At 38.8% G+C, this 25472-nt stretch overlaps 1 protein-coding gene across 1 annotated transcript in view; it reads left to right on the forward strand.

Annotated features, from left to right (window-relative positions):
• The first annotated feature begins 2642 nt into the window (after positions 1-2642).
• LOC133620764 (SH3 domain-binding protein 5-like) overlaps positions 2643-25472 on the forward strand; it is a 34690-nt gene continuing 11860 nt past the window's right edge. The window contains exons 1-4 of the mRNA XM_072915655.1: positions 2643-3284; positions 3399-3461; positions 12300-12428; positions 15208-15372. Of these exons, the coding sequence (XP_072771756.1) occupies positions 3201-3284; positions 3399-3461; positions 12300-12428; positions 15208-15372 (441 nt within the window). The 5' untranslated portion in view covers positions 2643-3200. The remainder of the gene's footprint in view (positions 3285-3398; positions 3462-12299; positions 12429-15207; positions 15373-25472) is intronic.

Here is a 25472-nt window from a genome sequence, read left to right on the forward strand (position 1 = left end):
TGGAATTGATTTAAGTGGACCCCGACTTAAACAAGTGTAAAAACGTATTAGTGGTCAATTGTAGGGAATATGTACTGTACTGTGCAATCTACTAATACAAGTCTCAATCAAAAAATAATTTGATATATATATGTAGATGCATTACCTAATATTTATATTATATTCCATCTGGTTTTTTTAAACCGTATTTTTTGCGGAGTATTTGTATCTTGGGGGTCAATTGTTGTCTATCCTCCCGTCCTTATCCGTGTCCTGCACTGTGGATCTTCCACCAGCAGGGGGCGCCTAAAGTCTATCCTCCCGTCTTTATCCGTGTCCTGCACTGTGGATCTTCCACCAGCAGGGGGCGCCTAAAGTCTATCCTTCTGTCCTTGTCCGTGTCCTGCACTGTGGATCTTCCACCAGCAGGGGGCGCCTGAGTCTATCCTCATGTCCTTATCCGTGTCCTGCACTGTGGATCTTCCACCAGCAGGGGGCGCCTAAAGTCTATCCTCATGTCCTTATCCGTGTCCTGCACTGTGGATCTTCCACCAGCAGGGGGCGCCTAAAGTCTATCCTCCCGTCTTTATCCGTGTCCTGCACTGTGGATCTTCCACCAGCAGGGGGCGCCTGAAGTCTATCCTCATGTCCTTATCCGTGTCCTGCAATGTGGATCTTCCACCAGCAGGGGGCGCCTAAAGTCTATCCTCATGTCCTTATCCGTGTCCTGCAATGTGGATCTTCCACCAGCAGGGGGCGCCTAAAGTCTATCCTTCTGTCCTTGTCCGTGTCCTGCACTGTGGATCTTCCACCAGCAGGGGGCGCCTGAGTCTATCCTCATGTCCTTATCCGTGTCCTGCACTGTGGATCTTCCACCAGCAGGGGGCGCCTAAAGTCTATCCTCATGTCCTTATCCGTGTCCTGCACTGTGGATCTTCCACCAGCAGGGGGCGCCTAAAGTCTATCCTCCCGTCTTTATCCGTGTCCTGCACTGTGGATCTTCCACCAGCAGGGGGCGCCTAAAGTCTATCCTCATGTCCTTATCCGTGTCCTGCACTGTGGATCTTCCACCAGCAGGGGGCGCCTAAAGTCTATCCTCCCGTCTTTATCCGTGTCCTGCACTGTGGATCTTCCACCAGCAGGGGGCGCCTAAGGTCTATCCTCCCGTCTTTATCCGTGTCCTGCACTGTGGATCTTCCACCAGCAGGGGGCGCCTAAAGTCTATCCTCATGTCCTTATCCGTGTCCTGCACTGTGGATCTTCCACCAGCAGGGGGCGCCTAAAGTCTATCCTCCCGTCTTTATCCGTGTCCTGCACTGTGGATCTTCCACCAGCAGGGGGCGCCTGAAGTCCAGCATGACTGCTTGAGTCAAGTTGCATCAGAACGCCAACCAAACCGGAAGTTAGTTATTGGAAGTCCTCGTTCAAAGATGTCTATTTTAGTTTGATGCTTTTATTTCAGTCAAGTAAACAACAACATGTACGTATTTGTTTTCGGCTGAAAAGTAATTGATCTAGTCAAGTCTTGCACCCTCGAAGAATACAGTTTTATGCAGACATGCAACACATTTACTCAGTTACATTTACTTTGTAACTTGTCCTATAAATTGTACTTGAGTAGTTTGACTTTTTACTTGAGTATGTTGGTGAAGAATGTTACTCCCTACATGTATTTATTTATTGATCATTTCTTCATTCCTGCTTGGAGAGACTTGTGTCACATGACTCTGTTCCACCAAGTCAGTTCAAACTACATCCTGTAAAAAGTCATTGGCTACTACAGTTTTCAAAATAAAAATAGGCGACAATGTGTTGCATCATTGGATAATATTCAAGTTGAAAAGATATGAAGTACATATTTCTTTCGGTCAAAATGCAAAGAATGAATCCATTTAGCAAGAAAAGATACTTTTAAAAGACCTTTATATTCCATCAAAACTGTACAATGCATCACTTTAAGAGTCTGCATTCATCTGGACTTATTCAATAAACCTCGTAACTGTGCAATGTTTCCACTACATTTCTACACTTTTATGTTTAGAAATGTGCAATAGCTGCGTCTGGGTTCTTTCATCATGGAAATATTGCACATTTCACAGCTTGCTCATTTCATTATTTGGCTTCTTTCATGAAGTTATAAGTGACTGTAAAATGTGCATCTTTTCTACCACACACACACACACACACACACACACACACACACACACACACACACACACACACACACACACACACACACACACAGCAACTACGCTTGTAATGCAAGTACCATTAAAAACAACTTCTAATAAATCAGAAGTTACTCCATTTTTTTTTTTTCACAAAATATTTACTCAAGTCATTTTGTGGATGGCATCTTTTTACTTTTGATTGAGTCAAATTACTGTAAGGTCTTATTCTTTCCACCTGTGATTGAGTCATATTACTGTAAGGTCTTATTCTTTCCACCTGTGATTGAGTCAAATTACTGTAAGGTCTTATTCTTTCCACCTCTGATTGAGTCATATTACTGTAAGGTCTTATTCTTTCCACCTCTGATTGAATGTGCCCAACTTCTAATAGGCAGGGATTTTATTTTGAAGGCAAGCACCGGAAGTGGTGTCCCTGCGCACCACACAGCCACTAACCTAACCCTACTTGCTCTCCTACTTCAGTGCCCTGAGGTTGTGATCTGTCGGCTGCCCGCGGCCAAGCTGGCGTCCAGGACCCTGCAGAGCCTCAGAGACCTTGGACGCGTGCAGGGAAACCTGACATGTGGCTTTAGAACTTGGAGAGGGTGCGTCTTTGCTGGACACCCCCACTAGAACTGGACACCCCCACTAGAACTTGGAGAGGGTGCATCTTTGCTGGACACCCCCACTCGGGTGTATCTTTGCTGGACACCCCCACTAGAACTTGGAGAGGGTGCATCTCTGCCGGACACCCCCACTAGGGTGCATCTTTGCTGGACACCCCCACTAGGACACCCCCCACTAGAACTTGGAGAGGGTGCGTCTTTACTGGACACCCCCCACTAGGGTGCATCCTTGCTGGACACCCCCACTAGAACTTGGAGAGGGTGCATCTTTACTGGACACCCCCACTAGAACTTGGAGAGGGTGCATCTTTACTGGACACCCCCACTAGAACTTGGAGAGGGTGCATCTTTGCTGGACACCCCCACTAGGGTGCGTCTTTGCTGGACACTTTGGATTGTTCTCCCCCTAAAGTCTTCCCTGACAATGGAGCCTCTGCTAAATGGGGCTACGTCTGGGGAAGAATCTCAGCTCGCTGAGGAAGAAGAGGAGGTGGACCCAAGAATTCAAGTGAGCCATTTTGGAAATGACATTAATATGAAAATCTTGCAAAAGTCAAACTGCAGACAGACGGAAGGTTCCACGCTCATTTTGAACCTTCATCCAAATGTTTCCTGCAAACAGGGAGAACTGGAGAAGTTGAACCAGTCCACAGATGACATCAACCGCTTGGAGACAGAACTGGAGGTACATATTACATTTTATTGTACATATTACACATTGTTATGAAGGTGTCTGTTACTACATTATATATATACTTGCAGTGTCTATATTGTACATATTACATATTGTTATGAAGGTGTCTGTTACTACATTATATATATACTTGCAGTGTGTATATTGTACATATTACATATTGTTATGAAGGTGTCTGTTACTACATTATATATATACTTGCAGTGTGTATATTGTACATATTACATATTGTTATGAAGGTGTCTGTTACTACATTATATATATACTTGCAGTGTGTATATTGTACATATTACATATTGTTATGAAGGTGTCTGTTACTACATTATATATATACTTGCAGTGTGTATATTGTACATATTACACATTGTTATGAAGGTGTCTGTTACTACATTATATATATACTTGCAGTGTGTATATTGTACATATTACACATTGTTATGAAGGTGTCTGTTACTACATTATATATATACTTGCAGTGTGTATATTGTACATATTACATATTGTTATGAAGGTGTATGTTACTACATTATATATATATACTTGCAGTGTGTATATTGTACATATTACATATTGTTATGAAGGTGTCTGTTACTACATTATATATATTCTTGCAGTGTGTATATTGTACATATTACATATTGTTATGAAGGTGTCTGTTACTACATTATATAGATATACTTGCAGTGTGTATATTGTACATATTACATATTGTTATGAAGGTGTCTGTTACTACATTATATATATACTTGCAGTGTCTATATTGTACATATTACATATTGTTATGAAGGTGTCTGTTACTACATTATATATATACTTGCAGTGTGTATATTGTACATATTACACATTGTTATGAAGGTGTCTGTTACTACATTATATATATACTTGCAGTGTCTATATTGTACATATTACATATTGTTATGAAGGTGTCTGTTACTACATTATATATATACTTGCAGTGTGTATATTGTACATATTACATATTGTTATGAAGGTGTATGTTACTACATTATATATATATATATATACTTGCAGTGTGTATATTGTACATATTACATATTGTTATGAAGGTGTCTGTTACTACATTATATATATACTTGCAGTGTGTATATTGTACATATTACATATTGTTATGAAGGTGTCTGTTACTACATTATATATATACTTGCAGTGTGTATATTGTACATATTACATATTGTTATGAAGGTGTCTGTTACTACATTATATATATACTTGCAGTGTGTATATTGTACATATTACATATTGTTATGAAGGTGTCTGTTACTACATTATATATATACTTGCAGTGTGTATATTGTACATATTACACATTGTTATGAAGGTGTCTGTTACTACATTATATATATACTTGCAGTGTGTATATTGTACATATTACACATTGTTATGAAGGTGTCTGTTACTACATTATATATATACTTGCAGTGTGTATATTGTACATATTACATATTGTTATGAAGGTGTATGTTACTACATTATATATATATACTTACAGTGTGTATATTGTACATATTACATATTGTTATGAAGGTGTCTGTTACTACATTATATATATACTTGCAGTGTGTATATTGTACATATTACATATTGTTATGAAGGTGTCTGTTACTACATTATATAGATATACTTGCAGTGTGTATATTGTACATATTACATATTGTTATGAAGGTGTCTGTTACTACATTATATATATATACTTGCAGTGTGTTTATTGTACATATTACATATTGTTATGAAGGTGTCTGTTACTACATTATACATATACTTGCAGTGTGTATATTGTACATATTACATATTGTTATGAAGGTGTCTGTTTCTACATTATATATATACTTGCAGTGTGTATATTGTACATATTACATATTGTTATGAAGGTGTCTGTTACTACATTATATATATACTTGCAGTGTGTATATTGTACATATTACATATTGTTATGAAGGTGTCTGTTACTACATTATATAGATATACTTGCAGTGTGTATATTGTACATATTACATATTGTTATGAAGGTGTCTGTTACTACATTATATATATATACTTGCAGTGTGTTTATTGTACATATTACATATTGTTATGAAGGTGTCTGTTACTACATTATACATATACTTGCAGTGTGTATATTGTACATATTACATATTGTTATGAAGGTGTCTGTTTCTACATTATATATATACTTGCAGTGTGTATATTGTACATATTACATATTGTTATGAAGGTGTCTGTTACTACATTATATATATACTTGCAGTGTGTATATTGTACATATTACATATTGTTATGAAGGTGTCTGTTACTACATTATATATATACTTGCAGTGTGTATATTGTACATATTACATATTGTTATGAAGGTGTCTGTTACTACATTATATAGATATACTTGCAGTGTGTATATTGTACATATTACATATTGTTATGAAGGTGTCTGTTACTACATTATATATATATACTTGCAGTGTGTTTATTGTACATATTACATATTGTTATGAAGGTGTCTGTTACTACATTATATATATACTTGCAGTGTGTATATTGTACATATTACATATTGTTATGAAGGTGTCTGTTACTACATTATATATATACTTGCAGTGTGTATATTGTACATATTACATATTGTTATGAAGGTGTCTGTTACTACATTATATATATATACTTGCAGTGTGTATATTGTACATATTACATATTGTTATGAAGGTGTCTGTTACTACATTATATATATACTTGCAGTGTGTTTATTGTACATATTACATATTGTTATGAAGGTGTCTGTTACTACATTATATATATACTTGCAGTGTGTATATTGTACATATTACATATTGTTATGAAGGTGTCTGTTACTACATTATATATATATATACTTGCAGTGTGTATATTGTACATATTACATATTGTTATGAAGGTGTCTGTTACTACATGATATATATACTTGCAGTGTGTATATTGTACATATTACATATTGTTATGAAGGTTTATGTTACTACATTATATATATACTTGCAGTGTGTATATTGTACATATTACATATTGTTATGAAGGTTTCTGTTACTACATGATATATATACTTGCAGTGTGTATATTGTACATATTACATATTATAATGAATATGTATGTTCCTACATTATATATATATACTTGCAGTGTGTATATTGTACATATTACATATTGTTATGAAGGTGTCTGTTACTACATTATATATATACTTGCAGTGTGTATATTGTACATATTACATATTGTTATGAAGGTGTCTGTTACTACATTATATATATACACTTGCAGTGTGTCTATAAAACGGTTGTGTAGTTTGCCCTCCAGTGGGTTCTTCGGACCATCAAGCACTGACATGAGAGTCTGTTTCAGGGTTACAATACAGTTTTATTTTTAATTAATGTTCTCAGGTTGCTTTCCAGCAATTGTCTGTTTGTCTCTCTCTCGCTGTGAGTCCGTACTCTCGCTCTCGCTCGCGCTCCAGCTGCCACCACCTTTCTGCTGCTTATACAGGGCGACAGGTGATTAGATAACAAGACCTACCTGGGCCATCCACGCACCTGTCGCTGACTTGCAGGCCCGCAGGCCCGCAGGCCACGCCCCCCTCCACAACGGTGATAGAGGACTTTGAAGGATACAACGGTGACTCCCATTATCCGCATCTTCACATTTTTTAACATCTTTGAAACGTTTTTTTTTAAAGTTTTGGACGCTGCAGTCTTTTTCTTCCCATGTTGGGTCATTTGTGACATCACAGATTGGCGGGCGTACCTATGTGGGCATTCTGGTATCTGTTGCCAGCAAGTCTCCTCCCTCTCTGCTCTCATTGCTCTTTGTTTGACCAACCCGGCATGCTCCCATGTCGACAAAGAAATACTTCAGTCTTTATTTCCCCGCCGGTGTATGCTGACTTTATGGAAAAGTATGTGATCGCCACGGCCGATTAATGCCTTTCAATGTCCATCAGAAACAACCGTCCTCTCCGGCTAATACTGAATTTATTTAGGTGATTCATAGTAATCACCTTCATTGGGGCAAAAAAACTGCTTTTGTGAAGTAGCGTTATCACTGGAGGACGAGGTTAAACACACCGAGAGCAAGCTAGTAGCAGGCGTGCTAATAGTGAAGCCGAGCCAGCTGGAAACAACACAAGAAATAAGCCTTTCAGAAGTGTAGATGGCAGCAGTTATTATATTAATAAGACAATTGGCACAGTCAGTTCACCACAGGGTGCATCACATTGGTGGTGTCAATTGCAAGGGCAGTATCACTGTATATTGGGATTAAGTTGATATTTTATTTTCCAATCATTTTGTGTTCATTTCTAGTGAGTCCAACAGAGCAGTAGAAAGTCATAGTGACGATGTTGTTTTGATCAAAACATTTCATGTATAAAAGAGCAGTAGAAAGTCATAGTGACGATGTTGTTTTGATCAAAACATTTCATGTATAAAAGAGCAGTAGAAAGTCATACTGACGATGTTGTTTTAATCAAAACATTTCATGTATAAAAGAGCAGTAGAAAGTCATAGTGACGATGTTGTTTTGATCAAAACATTTCATGTATAAAAGAGCAGTAGAAAGTCATAGTGACGATGTTGTTTTGATCAAAACATTTCATGTATAAAAGAGCAGTAGAAAGTCATACTGACGATGTTGTTTTGATCAAAACATTTCATGTATAAAAGAGCAGTAGAAAGTCATAGTGACGATGTTGTTTTGATCAAAACATTTCATGTATAAAAGAGCAGTAGAAAGTCACACTGACGATGTTGTTTTGATCAAAACATTTCATGTATAAAAGAGCAGTAGAAAGTCATACTGACGATGTTGTTTTGATCAAAACATTTCATGTATAAAAGAGCAGTAGAAAGTCATAGTGACGATGTTGTTTTGATCAAAACATTTCATGTATAAAAGAGCAGTAGAAAGTCATACTGACGATGTTGTTTTGATCAAAACATTTCATGTATAAAAGAGCAGTAGAAAGTCATAGTGACGATGTTGTTTTGATCAAAACATTTCATGATCAGGAAGTTGTTGTGTTGAAGACGTACAGTAAATACATGCAACAAAATGTCAGTCAATGCATGTGACGTGTGTCGATATTGGTATCAGTTGATATCACTCACTGGAATTGGTAGCATCACACCTTGATTGAAAGGTCTCATTGTTTTTGAGGTTTATTTCAAATATCTATGATGTATATATTTAACATTTTAAAAAGAAACATTGTGATGGGGAAGGATTCATTTGCAGTCTCAAAGAAGTCTCCACACAGCGAGCCTTTGCAGATATACTCCTGCACATTTTTGTCCTCCTAGTTCTTCTTGAAATAAAACATCTCAACATTGTGTTGTTATCTTTGGGACGATGTCACTCCCAAAGCACTCCTAGAAACAAAGCAAACTGATAGCAGAGGAGGACGCTTCCAAGATGGATGCCTTTTAGTATTCCTGTTGGAGACTTGCTGCCCAAACATTCCAGAGAGCACACTCTCTCTCTCTGACAGGATCACAAACATTCCAGAGAGCACTCTCTCTCTCTCTGACAGGATCACAAACATTCCAGAGAGCACACTCTCTCTCTCTGACAGGATCACAAACATTCCAGAGAGCACACTCTCTCTCTCTGACAGGATCACAAACTCCAACTGATGGAGTAAATCTAACATGAGCTTCATTACAGCCAGGTTGCTGCATACTATGATGTCATAGGGAAACACTATGATGTCATAGGGAAACACTATGATGTCATAGGGAAACAGTATGATGTCATAGGGAAACACTATGATGTCATAGGGAAACAGTATGATGTCATAGGGAAACACTATGATGTCATAGGGAAACACTATGATGTCATATTGAAACACTATGATGTCATAGGGAAACACTATGATGTCATAGGGAAACAGTATGATGTCATAGGGAAACACTATGATGTCATATTGAAACACTATGATGTCATAGGGAAACACTATGATGTCATAGGGTAACACTATGATGTCATAGGGAAACACTGTGATGTCATAGGGAAACACTATGATGTCATAGAGAAACAGTATGATGTCATAGGGGAACAGTATGATGTCATATGGAAACAGTATGATGTCATAGGGAAACACTATGATGTCATAGGGTAACACTATGATGTCATATGGAAACACTGTGATGTCATAGGGAAACACTATGCTGTCATAGAGAAACAGTATGATGTCATAGGGGAACAGTATGATGTCATATGGAAACAGTATGATGTCATAGGGAAACACTATGATGTCATAGGGAAACAGTATGATGTCATAGAGAAACACTATGAGGTCATATTGAAACACTATGATGTCATAGGGAAACAGTATGATGTCATAAAGAAACAGTATGATGTCATAAGGAAACACTATGATGTCATAGGGAAACAGTATGATGTCATAGGGAAACAGTATGATGTCATAAGGAAACAGTATGATGTCATAGGGAAACAGTATGATGTCATAAGGAAACAGTATGATGTCATAGGGAAACAGTATGATGTCATAGGCAAACAGTATGATGTCATAAGGAAACAGTATGATGTCATAGGGAAACAGTATGATGTCATAAGGAAACAGTATGATGTCATAGGGAAACACTATGATGTCATAGGGAAACACTATGATGTCATAGGGAAACAGTATGATGTCATAAGGAAACAGTATGATGTCATAGGGAAGCACTATGATGTCATAGGGAAACAGTATGATGTCATAAGGAAACAGTATGATGTCATAGGGAAGCACTATGATGTCATAGGGAAACAGGCAGGCTTCGTTCCTTGAGTTCTTGTGTTAGACGGCAGGTGACGTATGAGGAGGATGCCGCTAGTTGGAAAGGCAAAGATCTTCCCAACTGAACACACGTCAGCAGATGGTCTGTGGCTGTGGCATAAACACACACACACACACACACACACACACACACACACACACACACACACACACACACACACACACACACACACACACACACACACACACACAGAGAGAGAGAGCGCGTGTGTTAGTGCACGTGTTCCACTTAAAGGCTGAAGTGATGACTTGAATTACACTCACTTGTTGAAAGGCTGAATTGACATTATTGTGCGTTCTCTAAATTGTCCAACAATGTGTTGTGTGTTTCAAGCATTTTCATCATCCTGCACTCCTCTATTGTCCTAAATGTAACCATCTTCTATTCATATCAGTCCCATATCACAAAAAACAAGTGATATCATGTGCGATACAGGCAGTCCTGACACGTGTTTACTTGTGTGTGATACAAGCAGTCCTGCGGCGTGTTTACTTGTGTGTGATATCATGTGCGATACAAGCAGTCCTGACACGTGTTTACTTGTGTGTGATATCATGTGCGATACAAGCAGTCCTGCAATCCCAGTGTCATATCTGTCTAATCATGTTTTGTTTTAAGTCATGTTTTGTTTAGTTTCGGCTTTTCACTCCCTTGTCTTGTTTGCATGATTACCCATTAGTTTCACCTGTTCCACGTTTGGACTCATTGTGCACTCTTGTTTGTCACCATAGCAACCATTAGTTTTCACCTGTCACGTCACGCACCTGTTTCATGTTTTGAGTCACGCACCTGCTTTCACTAATCATGTCCATAGTATTTAAGTTCATTCATTTTCTGTTGTTCGTCCTGACGACATCCCCGCATTTATGCCTCCTGTCACACTCTTTCCACCTCTGCGCACTTCATGTCCATGCCAAGTAAGTTTGTTTATTATTGCCACAGTTAGTGTTTTTTTTTGTTGTTCATAGTTTTTTGCCCCCGTGCAAGTCTTTTGTTTTCGTTAGTCAAGTTTGTACCTCCGCCCCTGTGCGCGCTTTTCGTTTATTCCTTTTTTGATAGTTTAAATAAATCATGTACCCACCTTCAAGTCATATCCAGTCCAATTCACTTGCACCTCGGGAGAACAAACCAAACCATAGTCCAAGTCTTGACACCCAGGAACACCATGCCAACACATTTAGCTGAAGTGCAGCAATTTAGTGGTCAAGTGGTCAAGCAGAAGCTTGTGGATGGCTACCAAAAGCGCCTTATTGCAGGTCAACTTGCCAAGGGACATGTAAGCAAATATTAACATTGCTGTATGTATACTTTTCACCCTCACATTTTCATAATAAATTCATAAAAGAAGCAAACTTCATGAATGTTTTTTGTGAGCAACAAGTATGTGCTCCAATCACTACATCACAAAAAAACAAGAGTTGTAGAAATGATTGACAGCCATGACATGATGTTCTTTACACATGTATGTACACTTTTCACCACCACTGTATATTTACTATATACTGTATATATTTGACTGTATACTATACTATATATATTCACTATATACCATGTGTATTTTACTATATACTATATTATATATATACAACATACTATATCTATTTTACTCTATACTATACTATATATATTTACTATATCTATTTTACTTTATACTATACTATATGTATATATATATATATATATATATATTTTTACTATATGTATTTTACTATATACTATACTATATATATTTACTATATCTATTTTACTTTATACTATACCATATATATATATATATTTACTATATGTATTTTACTATATACTATACATGACCTTCTAGTCTACATCTACTTCAGTAGTGTCAGGGTCCTGGTGGCCATGGTCCTGGTGCAGATGGCTCCTGTGATAGTGTTGACTCACATGGCTCCTCTGTACTCAGCCATGCATTCATTTATACATATGGTTGCATGTGTGTGTACGTGTGTGTGTGTGTGTGTGTGTGTGTGTGTGTTTGCAGGAATTTCGTCAGCGGTTCCGTGCGGTTCTGGTGGAAGCAACGGTCAAGCTAGACGAGCAGGTGAAGAAAATCGGCCGTGCTGTGGATGACTCCAAACCATACTGGGAAGCACGCAAAGTGACCAGACAGGTACACACACACACACACACACACACTCAGTTGTGTGTTTGTAACGGCGGGGGGGTGGTGTCCTCTGCTGTGGCGTGTGTCCCCTATCTGAAAGTCTGGCGTCATTGGCGAGCTGTCAAAAGCAGAACTAGGATTGTGCACTTGATTTCTACACCTTGCTGTCTATTTTTGGCTGACAAACATTTCTGTGGACAACTTGGGATTGCCAAAGATTTGTGCCTTTTGACGGTACTGGTGTGCACCTGAGAGGATCAAAGTGTGTGTGTGTGTGCACTTTTGTATATGTCGTACATGTTTTGTACATTCATACAATAATGTAAACGGAATGAAAATAGGTTGAGAAATGAGTAAGATATGATTTATTTTTTAATTTACATGTGTTACCTTTGCTGTCCTTAAAAATGGCCAACTCACAGAACTTATTACTGTGTGTGTGTTCGGTCAAATCTACCTAGCAACAGCGATCGATCCTCACAACTACAGAAGTAAAATATTTTTTTTACTTTGTGTGTTTTGCATTCTGAAGTGAGGTTGCAACTCTCTACTCCCATCTAGTGATAGATATATTGTTTTCATCCTTCTAGCTATAGTGGAAAGGGGGGCCCTCACAACCTACTGACCAAACGTGGGTCCACACAAAGTAGGCAAGACATGTATGCATGTGTGTGTGTGTGTGTGTGTGTGTGTGTGTGTGTGTGTGTGTGTGTGTGTGTAAGGGTTTAACTAGAGCAAAGCAGATGAAGCCCTCGGGTTAAACTGTCTTGCTGTCTGCTCATAATTTATATATATAAAAAAAAAAGATTAATATTTCAAATATGACCCACTTAAAAAAAAAAAAAAGGTTCAACTCAAACCCTCAATGCCCCCCCCCCCCCCCCCCCCACATGTAAACAATTTATTGTCCCCACCCCCTCCTGAGAGCCAGCTGCACCTCCATGGTTTTGTCACTTGCATTCCAGCACATTTAGGAAGGGAGGGGGTTGGAATTCACCTAAACTCTCCTTTGTCTGCCAAAACACTGCTTGTGTGTGTGTGTGTGTGTGTGTGTGTGTGTGTGTGTGTGTGTGTGTGTGTGTGTGTGTGTGTGTGTCCTCTACTTCTGCAGCATTCACCACAATGTGGTGATTTTCACTACATCTTGGATTTGAAAACAAAAACAAAAAACGTCAATAAAGTCTGAAGCTCTGCCTACTATCAGTCAGCTGCGGCTGTGAGAGATGGCCATTTTTGTTTTGTGTTAGCCTCCAGGCTAAGCTAGCACGTGGTTGTAAAATGTGACTGTCATGTTAGAACTGTAGCTATTCAACTACAAAATTGTGTTAGATGTAAATATAAACGGAATACAATGATTTGCAAATCCTTTTCAAGCCATATTCAGTTGAATATGCTACAAAGACAACATATTTGATGTTCAAACTCATAAACATTTTTTTTTTGTGTGCAAATAATCATTAACTTTAGAATTTGATGGCAGCAACACGTGACAAAGAAGTTGTGAAAGGTGTCAATAAATACTGATAAAGTTGAGGAATGCTCATCAAACACTTATTTGGAACATCCCACAGGTGTGCAGGCTAATTGGGAACAGGTGGGTGCCATGATTGGCTATAAAAGTAGATTCCATGAAATGCTCAGTCATTCACAAACAAGGATGGGGCGAGGGTCACCACTTTGTCAACAAATGCCTGAGCAAAATGTTGAACAGTTTAAGAAAAACCTTTCTCAACCAGCGATTGCAAGGAATTTAGGGATTTCACCATCTACGCTCCGTAATATCATCAAAGGGTTCAGAGAATGTGGAGAAATCACTGCACGTAAGCAGCTAAGCCCGTGACCTTCCATCCCTCAGGCTGTACTGCATCAACAAGCGACATCAGTGTGTAAAGGATATCACCACATGGGCTCAGGAACACTTCAGAAACCCACTGTCAGTAACTACAGTTGGTCGCTACATCTGTAAGTGCAAGTTAAAACTCTCCCATGCAAGGCGAAAACCGTTTATCAACAACACCCAGAAACTCTGTCGGCTTCGCTGGGCCTGAGCTCATCTAAGATGGACTGATACAAAGTGGAAAAGTGTTCTGTGGTCTGACGAGTCCACATTTCAAATTGTTTTTGGAAACTGTGGACGTCGTGTCCTCCGGACCAAAGAGGAAAAGAACCATCCGGATTGTTCTAGGCGCAAAGTGTAAAAGGCCGCATGTGTGGACAGCAGTTTTCATCAAATGTTGGCCATTGTTGCATACATTTGCCCAAATGTGGCCAGCATTGTGGCTTTCCTGGACGTGGTCTACATGGCTCAAAGACAGATCTAAGGAAGAGAATCCCACTACTCTCTTTAATATATCAATCTTGAATATTCCCTCTTCTCTTCTACGACTCTCTCCTCGTCTGGCCTGATTTCACTTTCTGATATCTTGCAAGTATGCCCCCTCCACGCAGGAGAGGGGAGCAGAGGAGAAAGGAAAAGAAGCGGCAGATCAACTGGTCTAAAAAGGGGGTCTATTTAAAGGCTAGAGTATACAAATGAGTTTTAAGATGGGACTTAAATGCTTCTACTGAGGTAGCATCTCTAATTGTTACTGCTAGAACATTCCATAGTACTGGAGCCCCAATAGAAAACGCTCTATAGCCCGCAGACTTTCTTTGGGCTGTGGGAATCACTAATAAGCCGGAGTTCTTTTAGTCTGGCAGCAGGACAAGAACGGGCCCTTTGACTTGGAGCGAGGAACCTGAGTCCCAAAGTTTGTGTTGATTCCAACTCATCTGATGTCTGCAGGCCCAGCTTGAAGCCCAGAAGGCCACCCAGGAGTTCCAGCGTGCGGTGGAGATCCTGCGGGCCGCCAAGGAGACCATCGCCCTGGCCGAGGAGAGACTGCTGGAGGAGGACAGTCGCCACTTTGACTCGGCCTGGCAGGAAATGCTCAACCACGCCACACAGAGGGTGTGTGTCATCCTTATACTTTTACTTTCAACCACGCCACACAGAGGGTGTGTGTCATCCTTATACTTTTACTTTCAACCACGCCACACAGAGGGTGTGTGTCATCCTTATACTTTTACTTTCAACCACGCCACACAGAGGGTGTGTGTCATCCTTATACTTTTACTTTCAACCACGCCACACAGAGGGTGTGTGTCATCCTTATACTTTTACTTTCACACCTCATTTTGGAGTATGGCTTCATTCCTGTCTTCTTTCCACTTCATTCTTGGTTTGTGCCCTGCTATGCACTCTAAAGACTATGCACTGTCAAGACCAGTGTTGGGTTAGTTACTGAAAAACAGTAACTAGTTATAGTTACTAGTTACTTCATTTCAAAAGTAACTCAGTTACTAACTCAGTTACTTACACCAAAAAGTAATGCGTTACTGTGAAAAGTAACTATTTAGTTACTTCTTTTTTTCTTCTTTTTTTTTTAAAGCTCCAATTAATGCCCTTTTAGCCTTCATTTTAGTACTGTTATTGCACTGGACAATAATACAATGTGTTGATCAACTTGACATGCATTTGCATCACTCAACTCTGCTAAGCCATGTGGTCTACATACAACACACAAACAATGTGCTCTACATACAACACACAAACAATGTGCTCTACATACAACACACAAACAATGTGCTCTACATACAACACACAAACAATGTGCTCTACATACAACACACAAACAATGTGCTCTACATACAACACACAAACAATGTGCTCTACATACAACACACAAAGACAAAGATATGTTACAAAGGCCAATTTGTTTCTGGCCAGAACAAATTGACAAAACTATTTGAAATAGCTGCAACATAACATACATAAGTAACAAACAGCATAATAACAGCATAGATGTAAAGCAAGAAAGGCACACACTACATACACAAAGTCTAACCAGGCATTTTCTTCCTCAAGTAATTCTGATACAAAATCATGTCTGAAGCCCAGAACACTCGACACATTTCCCCAGTTTTAGTTTAGAGATAAGGAAAGATTGGCCTGGCCCACTAGCATCCCTCTTTATGTTTGTGAACTTTATAGTCTATACATTTAGAGTGATGTGATAATCAAACACTCTAGAAGTCTAGAATGAAAGAGTATATAAGAGAATTGACAGCAACGTTCCCTCTCAGGAGCGCGCCTGTGCAATTGTGCACTGCTCAAGCGTCCTCTGCGCACGGCAAATCTATGCCACGCACAAAATCAAATAAAAAAATAAGCGCATAACAATTTTCGACACGACAGAGAAAACCGTTTTCGTCATCATTGTTCAAATATTGTAACGTCTGTCGAGACGCTTTGAGGACATGAATTCCATCCATCACTTTACTGAGCAAAACTCTTTATTGTCGGTCATAAACACATCACTGTTATATCAACAGCAGCCGCTCGCTCTTTCTCACTTGCGCCAACACATGCACATATGGCACTTAGCCAGTGATGCGTTTACAGCCACACAAAAAGTCGGACAACTCCAACACCACACATAAAGTGTCATTCCAGGTCGTTACACTATGATTTACCAATCAAATGTGTGCTTATTCTAGTGTCATTTATTAGGAATCTTAATTTATAAATATTAATCATTAAATGCTGTTAATATATTAAATAAATACTAATAAAAATATATTTTTTACAAACAGGAAGTTGCAGGAATGTACACATGATCCCCTGCTTACATCTCATTGTGCAACATGTGAATGTTTTAATGGCAACTAAATGCAATGTCTGAAAGGGGTACAAACTATTTCCAAAGCAGGACCTCCACCCAGACAAACAATACAAGTACACAGTTCATGAAAAACAATATTTGTTGTTATTGTCATTGTAAGTGGGCCTAAACACTTATATTAGAAATGGAAATGACTGCTGTCATTTGATTCTAATAATAAGAGAATGTTGTCTGTCTATCTGTGTTGGCCCTGCGATGAGGTGGGGACTTGTCCAGGGTGTACCCTGCCTTCCGCCCGAATGCAGCTGAGATAGGCTCCAGCAACCCCGAAAGGGACAAGCGGTATAAAATGGATGGATGGATGGAGATGTAAGTTGTTATTTAGTGAGGTTTGGGCCAGGTGTGCTGCTGGTGTAGCCACAGTGTGCAGGTGTGATGTTGCTCACATGGACTCCACTCAATGCTCAGGGACTTTTTGCATTTGCTCACACATGAACAATTAGAGGGAACATTGATTGACAGAGTGTGTACCTTCAACGGTGAATGATGAGGCAGAGGCAGAGTTAATCCTTAAATGGTGGTGGTGAAGTGGCATCAGAGTCTCTATCTCTCTTTACTAGCTTCGTGGAAGCATGTTGCTATGTAGCTTGTTTCAGCAGATTTGAATTGCTGTTTTGGGCAGTAGATGGCATCTTTGATCCAAAGCACAATTTACATTTAACTAAAATGTTCTTTTCTTTGTGCTCGACAAAAGAAAAGTAGTGAAAATATCTCCATGTTAGCAAACTCGACTTCTGGCTCCGACATGATCAGCCCCCCCCCCCCCCCCCCCCCCCCCTCCCACACCCACACTCACACTCAGACACACCCACACAGAGCGCGTGTCTCTCTCTCTCCTCCGGCTTGTGACACAAGAAGAATCAGAACGATGACACAGCATCGCTCCGATAAAACACACTTTATACTACATAAAAAGTAACGTAAAATAACGCAGTAACGCATCATGTAGTAACGGTAACTGAGTTACTGAATATAAAAAATAACGCGTTAGATTACTAGTTACCGCCGAAACTAACGGCGTTACAGTAACGCGTTACTTTGTAACGCGTTAGTCCCAACACTGGTCAAGACTATGCACTGTAAAGACTATGCACTGTCAAGACTATGCACTGTAAAGACTATGCACTGTCAAGACTATGCACTGTCAAGACTATGCACTGTCAAGACTATGCACTGTCAAGACTATGCACTCTAAAGACTATGCACTGTCAAGACTATGCACTGTCAAGACTATGCACTGTCAAGACTATGCACTGTCAAGACTATGCACTGTCAAGACTATGCACTGTCAAGACTATGCACTGTCAAGACTATGCACTCTAAAGACTATGCACTGTCAAGACTATGCACTGTCAAGACTATGCACTGTCAAGACTATGCACTGTCAAGACTATGCACTGTCAAGACTATGCACTCTAAAGACTATGCACTGTCAAGACTATGCACTCTAAAGACTATGCACTGTCAAGACTATGCACTGTAAAGACTATGCACTGTCAAGACTATGCACTGTCAAGACTATGCACTGTCAAGACTATGCACTGTCAAGACTATGCACTGTAAAGACTATGCACTGTCAAGACTATGCACTGTCAAGACTATGCACTGTCAAGACTATGCACTGTCAAGACTATGCACTCTAAAGACTATGCACTGTCAAGACTATGCACTCTAAAGACTATGCACTGTCAAGACTATGCACTGTAAAGACTATACACTGTCAAGACTATGCACTGTCAAGACTATGCACTCTAAAGACTATGCACTGTCAAGACTATGCACTGTAAAGACTATACACTGTCAAGACTATGCACTGTAAAGACTATACACTGTCAAGACTATGCACTGTCAAGACTATGCACTCTAAAGACTATGCACTGTCAAGACTATGCACTGTAAAGACTATACACTGTCAAGACTATGCACTGTCAAGACTATGCACTCTAAAGACTATACACTGTCAAGACTATGCACTGTAAAGACTATGCACTGTCAAGACTATGCACTCTAAAGACTATGCACTGTCAAGACTATGCACTCTAAAGACTATGCACTGTCAAGACTATGCACTGTAAAGACTATACACTGTCAAGACTATGCACTGTAAAGACTATGCACTGTCAAGACTATGCACTGTAAAGACTATGCACTGTCAAGACTATGCACTGTCAAGACTATGCACGGTAAAGACTATGCACTGTAAAGACTATGCACTGTCAAGACTATGCACTGTCAAGACTATGCACTGTCAAGACTATGCACTGTAAAGACTATGCACTGTCAAGACTATGTACTCTAAAGACTATGCACTGTCAATACTATGCACTGTAAAGACTATGCACTGTCAAGACTATGTACTCTAAAGACTATGCACTGTCAAGACTATGCACTGTAAAGACTATGCACTGTCAAGACTATGCACTATAAAGACTATGCACTGTCAAGACTATGGACTGTCAAGACTATGCACTGTCAAGACTATGCACTGTAAAGACTATGCACGGTAAAGACTATGCACTGTCAAGACTATGCACTGTCAAGACTATGCACTGTAAAGAATATGCACTGTCAAGACTATGCACTATAAAGACTATGCACTGTCAAGACTATGCACTGTCAAGACTATGCACTGTAAAGAATATGCACTGTCAAGACTATGCACTGTCAAGACTATGCACGGTCAAGACTATGCACTGTCAAGACTATGCACTGTCAAGACTATGCACTGTAAAGACTATGCACTGTCAAGACTATGCACTGTCAAGACTATGCACTGTCAAGACTATGCACGGTCAAGACTATGCACGGTCAAGACTATGCACTGTCAAGACTATGCACTGTCAAGACTATGCACTGTCAAGACTATGCACTGTCAAGACTATGCACTGTCAAGACTATGCACGGTCAAGACTATGCACTGTCAAGACTATGCACTGTCAAGACTATGCACGGTAAAGACTATGCACGGTCAAGACTATGCACTGTCAAGTCTATGCACTGTAAAGACTATGCACTGTCAAGACTATGCACTGTCAAGACTATGCACTGTCAAGACTATGCACTGTCAAGACTATGCACTGGGACTAAAGTTTGGGAGCTTCTAATGTCTGGACTCCAATGATGTGTATATAACATCTGAAGGATGATGAGTTGAAACAGGATGTGTCTGAGCTCATGTTTCAGCTTCATGGCAAAGGCTGTGAATACTTGTCATTTCATAGTTCATTTTTTTCAATACATTTGCAAAAAAAATAATAATAATAATGAAAAAAATTCAGTCAACAGCCATACAGGTCACACCGAGGGTGGCTGTATAAACAAGTTTAACACTGTTACAAATATGCGGCACACTGTGAACCCACACCAAACAAGGATGACAAACACATTTCGGGAGAACATCTGCACCGTAACACAACATAAACACAACACAACAAATACCCAGAACCCCTTGCAGCACTAACTCTTCCGGGACGCTACAATATACACCCCCCGTACCCGTATGTTTGTCATTGACTACATCATCCATATACTCTGCAAGATGTTTGATGTTTGTCATTGACCACATCATCAATATACTCTGCAAGATGTTTGTCATTGACCACATCATCCATATACTCTGCAAGATGTTTGATGTTTGTCATTGACCACATCATCCATATACTCTGCAAGATGTTTGTCATTGACCACATCATCTATATATTCTGCAAGATGTTTGATGTTTGTCATTGACCACATCATCTATATATTCTGCAAGATGTTTGATGTTTGTCATTGACCACATCATCTATATATTCTGCAAGATGTTTGATGTTTGTCATTGACCACATCATCCATATACTCTGCAAGATGTTTGTCATTGACCACATCATCAATATACTCTGCAAGATGTTTGTCATTGACCACATCATCCATATACTCTGCAAGATGTTTGTCATTGACCACATCATCCATATACTCTGCAAGATGTTTGTCATTGACCACATCATCCATATACTCTGCAAGATGTTTGTCATTGACCACATCATCCATATACTCTGCAAGATGTTTGTCATTGACCACATCATCAATATACTCTGCAAGATGTTTGTCATTGACCACATCATCCATATACTCTGCAAGATGTTTGATGTTTGTCATTGACCACATCATCTATATATTCTGCAAGATGTTTGATGTTTGTCATTGACCACATCATCTATATATTCTGCAAGATGTTTGATGTTTGTCATTGACCACATCATCTATATATTCTGCAAGATGTTTGATGTTTGTCATTGACCACATCATCTATATATTCTGCAAGATGTTTGATGTTTGTCATTGACCACATCATCAATATACTCTGCAAGATGTTTGTCATTGACCACATCATCCATATACTCTGCAAGATGTTTGTCATTGACCACATCATCCATATACTCTGCAAGATGTTTGTCATTGACCACATCATCCATATACTCTGCAAGATGTTTGATGTTTGTCATTGACCACATCATCTATATATTCTGCAAGATGTTTGATGTTTGTCATTGACCACATCATCCATATACTCTGCAAGATGTTTGTCATTGACCACATCATCCATATACTCTGCAAGATGTTTGATGTTTGTCATTGACCACATCATCTATATATTCTGCAAGATGTTTGATGTTTGTCATTGACCACATCATCCATATACTCTGCAAGATGTTTGTCATTGACCACATCATCCATATACTCTGCAGGATGTTTGATGTTTGTCATTGACCACATCATCTATATATTCTGCAAGATGTTTGATGTTTGTCATTGACCACATCATCCATATACTCTGCAAGATGTTTGTCATTGACCACATCATCCATATATTCTGCAAGATGTTTGATGTTTGTCATTGACCACATCATCCATATATTCTGCAAGATGTTTGATGTTTGTCATTGACCACATCATCTATATATTCTGCAAGATGTTTGATGTTTGTCATTGACCACATCATCAATATACTCTGCAAGATGTTTGTCATTGACCACATCATCCATATACTCTGCAAGATGTTTGATGTTTGTCATTGACCACATCATCTATATATTCTGCAAGATGTTTGATGTTTGTCATTGACCACATCATCTATATATTCTGCAAGATGTTTGATGTTTGTCATTGACCACATCATCTATATATTCTGCAAGATGTTTGATGTTTGTCATTGACCACATCATCTATATATTCTGCAAGATGTTTGATGTTTGTCATTGACCACATCATCTATATATTCTGCAAGATGTTTGATGTTTGTCATTGACCACATCATCAATATACTCTGCAAGATGTTTGTCATTGACCACATCATCCATATACTCTGCAAGATGTTTGTCATTGACCACATCATCCATATACTCTGCAAGATGTTTGTCATTGACCACATCATCCATATACTCTGCAAGATGTTTGATGTTTGTCATTGACCACATCATCTATATATTCTGCAAGATGTTTGATGTTTGTCATTGACCACATCATCCATATACTCTGCAAGATGTTTGTCATTGACCACATCATCCATATACTCTGCAAGATGTTTGATGTTTGTCATTGACCACATCATCTATATATTCTGCAAGATGTTTGATGTTTGTCATTGACCACATCATCCATATACTCTGCAAGATGTTTGTCATTGACCACATCATCCATATACTCTGCAAGATGTTTGATGTTTGTCATTGACCACATCATCTATATATTCTGCAAGATGTTTGATGTTTGTCATTGACCACATCATCCATATACTCTGCAAGATGTTTGTCATTGACCACATCATCCATATATTCTGCAAGATGTTTGATGTTTGTCATTGACCACATCATCTATATATTCTGCAAGATGTTTGATGTTTGTCATTGACCACATCATCTATATATTCTGCAAGATGTTTGATGTTTGTCATTGACCACATCATCAATATACTCTGCAAGATGTTTGTCATTGACCACATCATCCATATACTCTGCAAGATGTTTGTCATTGACCACATCATCCATATACTCTGCAAGATGTTTGATGTTTGTCATTGACCACATCATCTATATATTCTGCAAGATGTTTGATGTTTGTCATTGACCACATCATCCATATACTCTGCAAGATGTTTGTCATTGACCACATCATCCATATACTCTGCAAGATGTTTGATGTTTGTCATTGACCACATCATCCATATACTCTGCAAGATGTTTGTCATTGACCACATCATCCATATATTCTGCAAGATGTTTGATGTTTGTCATTGACCACATCATCCATATACTCTGCAAGATGTTTGATGTTTGTCATTGACCACATCATCAATATACTCTGCAAGATGTTTGATGTTTGTCATTGACCACATCATCCATATACTCTGCAAGATGTTTGATGTTTGTCATTGACCACATCATCCATATACTCTGCAAGATGTTTGATGTTTGTCATTGACCACATCATCTATATATTCTGCAAGATGTTTGTCATTGACCACATCATCAATATACTCTGCAAGATGTTTGTCATTGACCACATCATCTATATATTCTGCAAGATGTTTGTCATTGACCACATCATCTATATATTCTGCAAGATGTTTGATGTTTGTCATTGACCACATCATCCATATACTCTGCAAGATGTTTGTCATTGACCACATCATCCATATACTCTGCAAGATGTTTGATGTTTGTCATTGACCACATCATCCATATACTCTGCAAGATGTTTGTCATTGACCACATCATCCATATATTCTGCAAGATGTTTGATGTTTGTCATTGACCACATCATCCATATACTCTGCAAGATGTTTGTCATTGACCACATCATCAATATACTCTGCAAGATGTTTGTCATTGACCACATCATCCATATACTCTGCAAGATGTTTGTCATTGACCACATCATCCATATACTCTGCAAGATGTTTGTCATTGACCACATCATCCATATACTCTGCAAGATGTTTGATGTTTGTCATTGACCACATCATCCATATACTCTGCAAGATGTTTGATGTTTGTCATTGACCACATCATCCATATACTCTGCAAGATGTTTGTCATTGACCACATCATCTATATATTCTGCAAGATGTTTGATGTTTGTCATTGACCACATCATCTATATATTCTGCAAGATGTTTGATGTTTGTCATTGACCACATCATCTATATATTCTGCAAGATGTTTGATGTTTGTCATTGACCACATCATCCATATACTCTGCAAGATGTTTGTCATTGACCACATCATCAATATACTCTGCAAGATGTTTGTCATTGACCACATCATCCATATACTCTGCAAGATGTTTGTCATTGACCACATCATCCATATACTCTGCAAGATGTTTGTCATTGACCACATCATCCATATACTCTGCAAGATGTTTGTCATTGACCACATCATCCATATACTCTGCAAGATGTTTGTCATTGACCACATCATCAATATACTCTGCAAGATGTTTGTCATTGACCACATCATCCATATACTCTGCAAGATGTTTGATGTTTGTCATTGACCACATCATCTATATATTCTGCAAGATGTTTGATGTTTGTCATTGACCACATCATCTATATATTCTGCAAGATGTTTGATGTTTGTCATTGACCACATCATCTATATATTCTGCAAGATGTTTGATGTTTGTCATTGACCACATCATCTATATATTCTGCAAGATGTTTGATGTTTGTCATTGACCACATCATCAATATACTCTGCAAGATGTTTGTCATTGACCACATCATCCATATACTCTGCAAGATGTTTGTCATTGACCACATCATCCATATACTCTGCAAGATGTTTGTCATTGACCACATCATCCATATACTCTGCAAGATGTTTGATGTTTGTCATTGACCACATCATCTATATATTCTGCAAGATGTTTGATGTTTGTCATTGACCACATCATCCATATACTCTGCAAGATGTTTGTCATTGACCACATCATCCATATACTCTGCAAGATGTTTGATGTTTGTCATTGACCACATCATCTATATATTCTGCAAGATGTTTGATGTTTGTCATTGACCACATCATCCATATACTCTGCAAGATGTTTGTCATTGACCACATCATCCATATACTCTGCAGGATGTTTGATGTTTGTCATTGACCACATCATCTATATATTCTGCAAGATGTTTGATGTTTGTCATTGACCACATCATCCATATACTCTGCAAGATGTTTGTCATTGACCACATCATCCATATATTCTGCAAGATGTTTGATGTTTGTCATTGACCACATCATCCATATATTCTGCAAGATGTTTGATGTTTGTCATTGACCAC

Source organism: Nerophis lumbriciformis, linkage group LG21 (assembly GCF_033978685.3).
Source record: "Nerophis lumbriciformis linkage group LG21, RoL_Nlum_v2.1, whole genome shotgun sequence".
In the NCBI taxonomy this organism is placed as follows: domain Eukaryota; kingdom Metazoa; phylum Chordata; class Actinopteri; order Syngnathiformes; family Syngnathidae; genus Nerophis; species Nerophis lumbriciformis.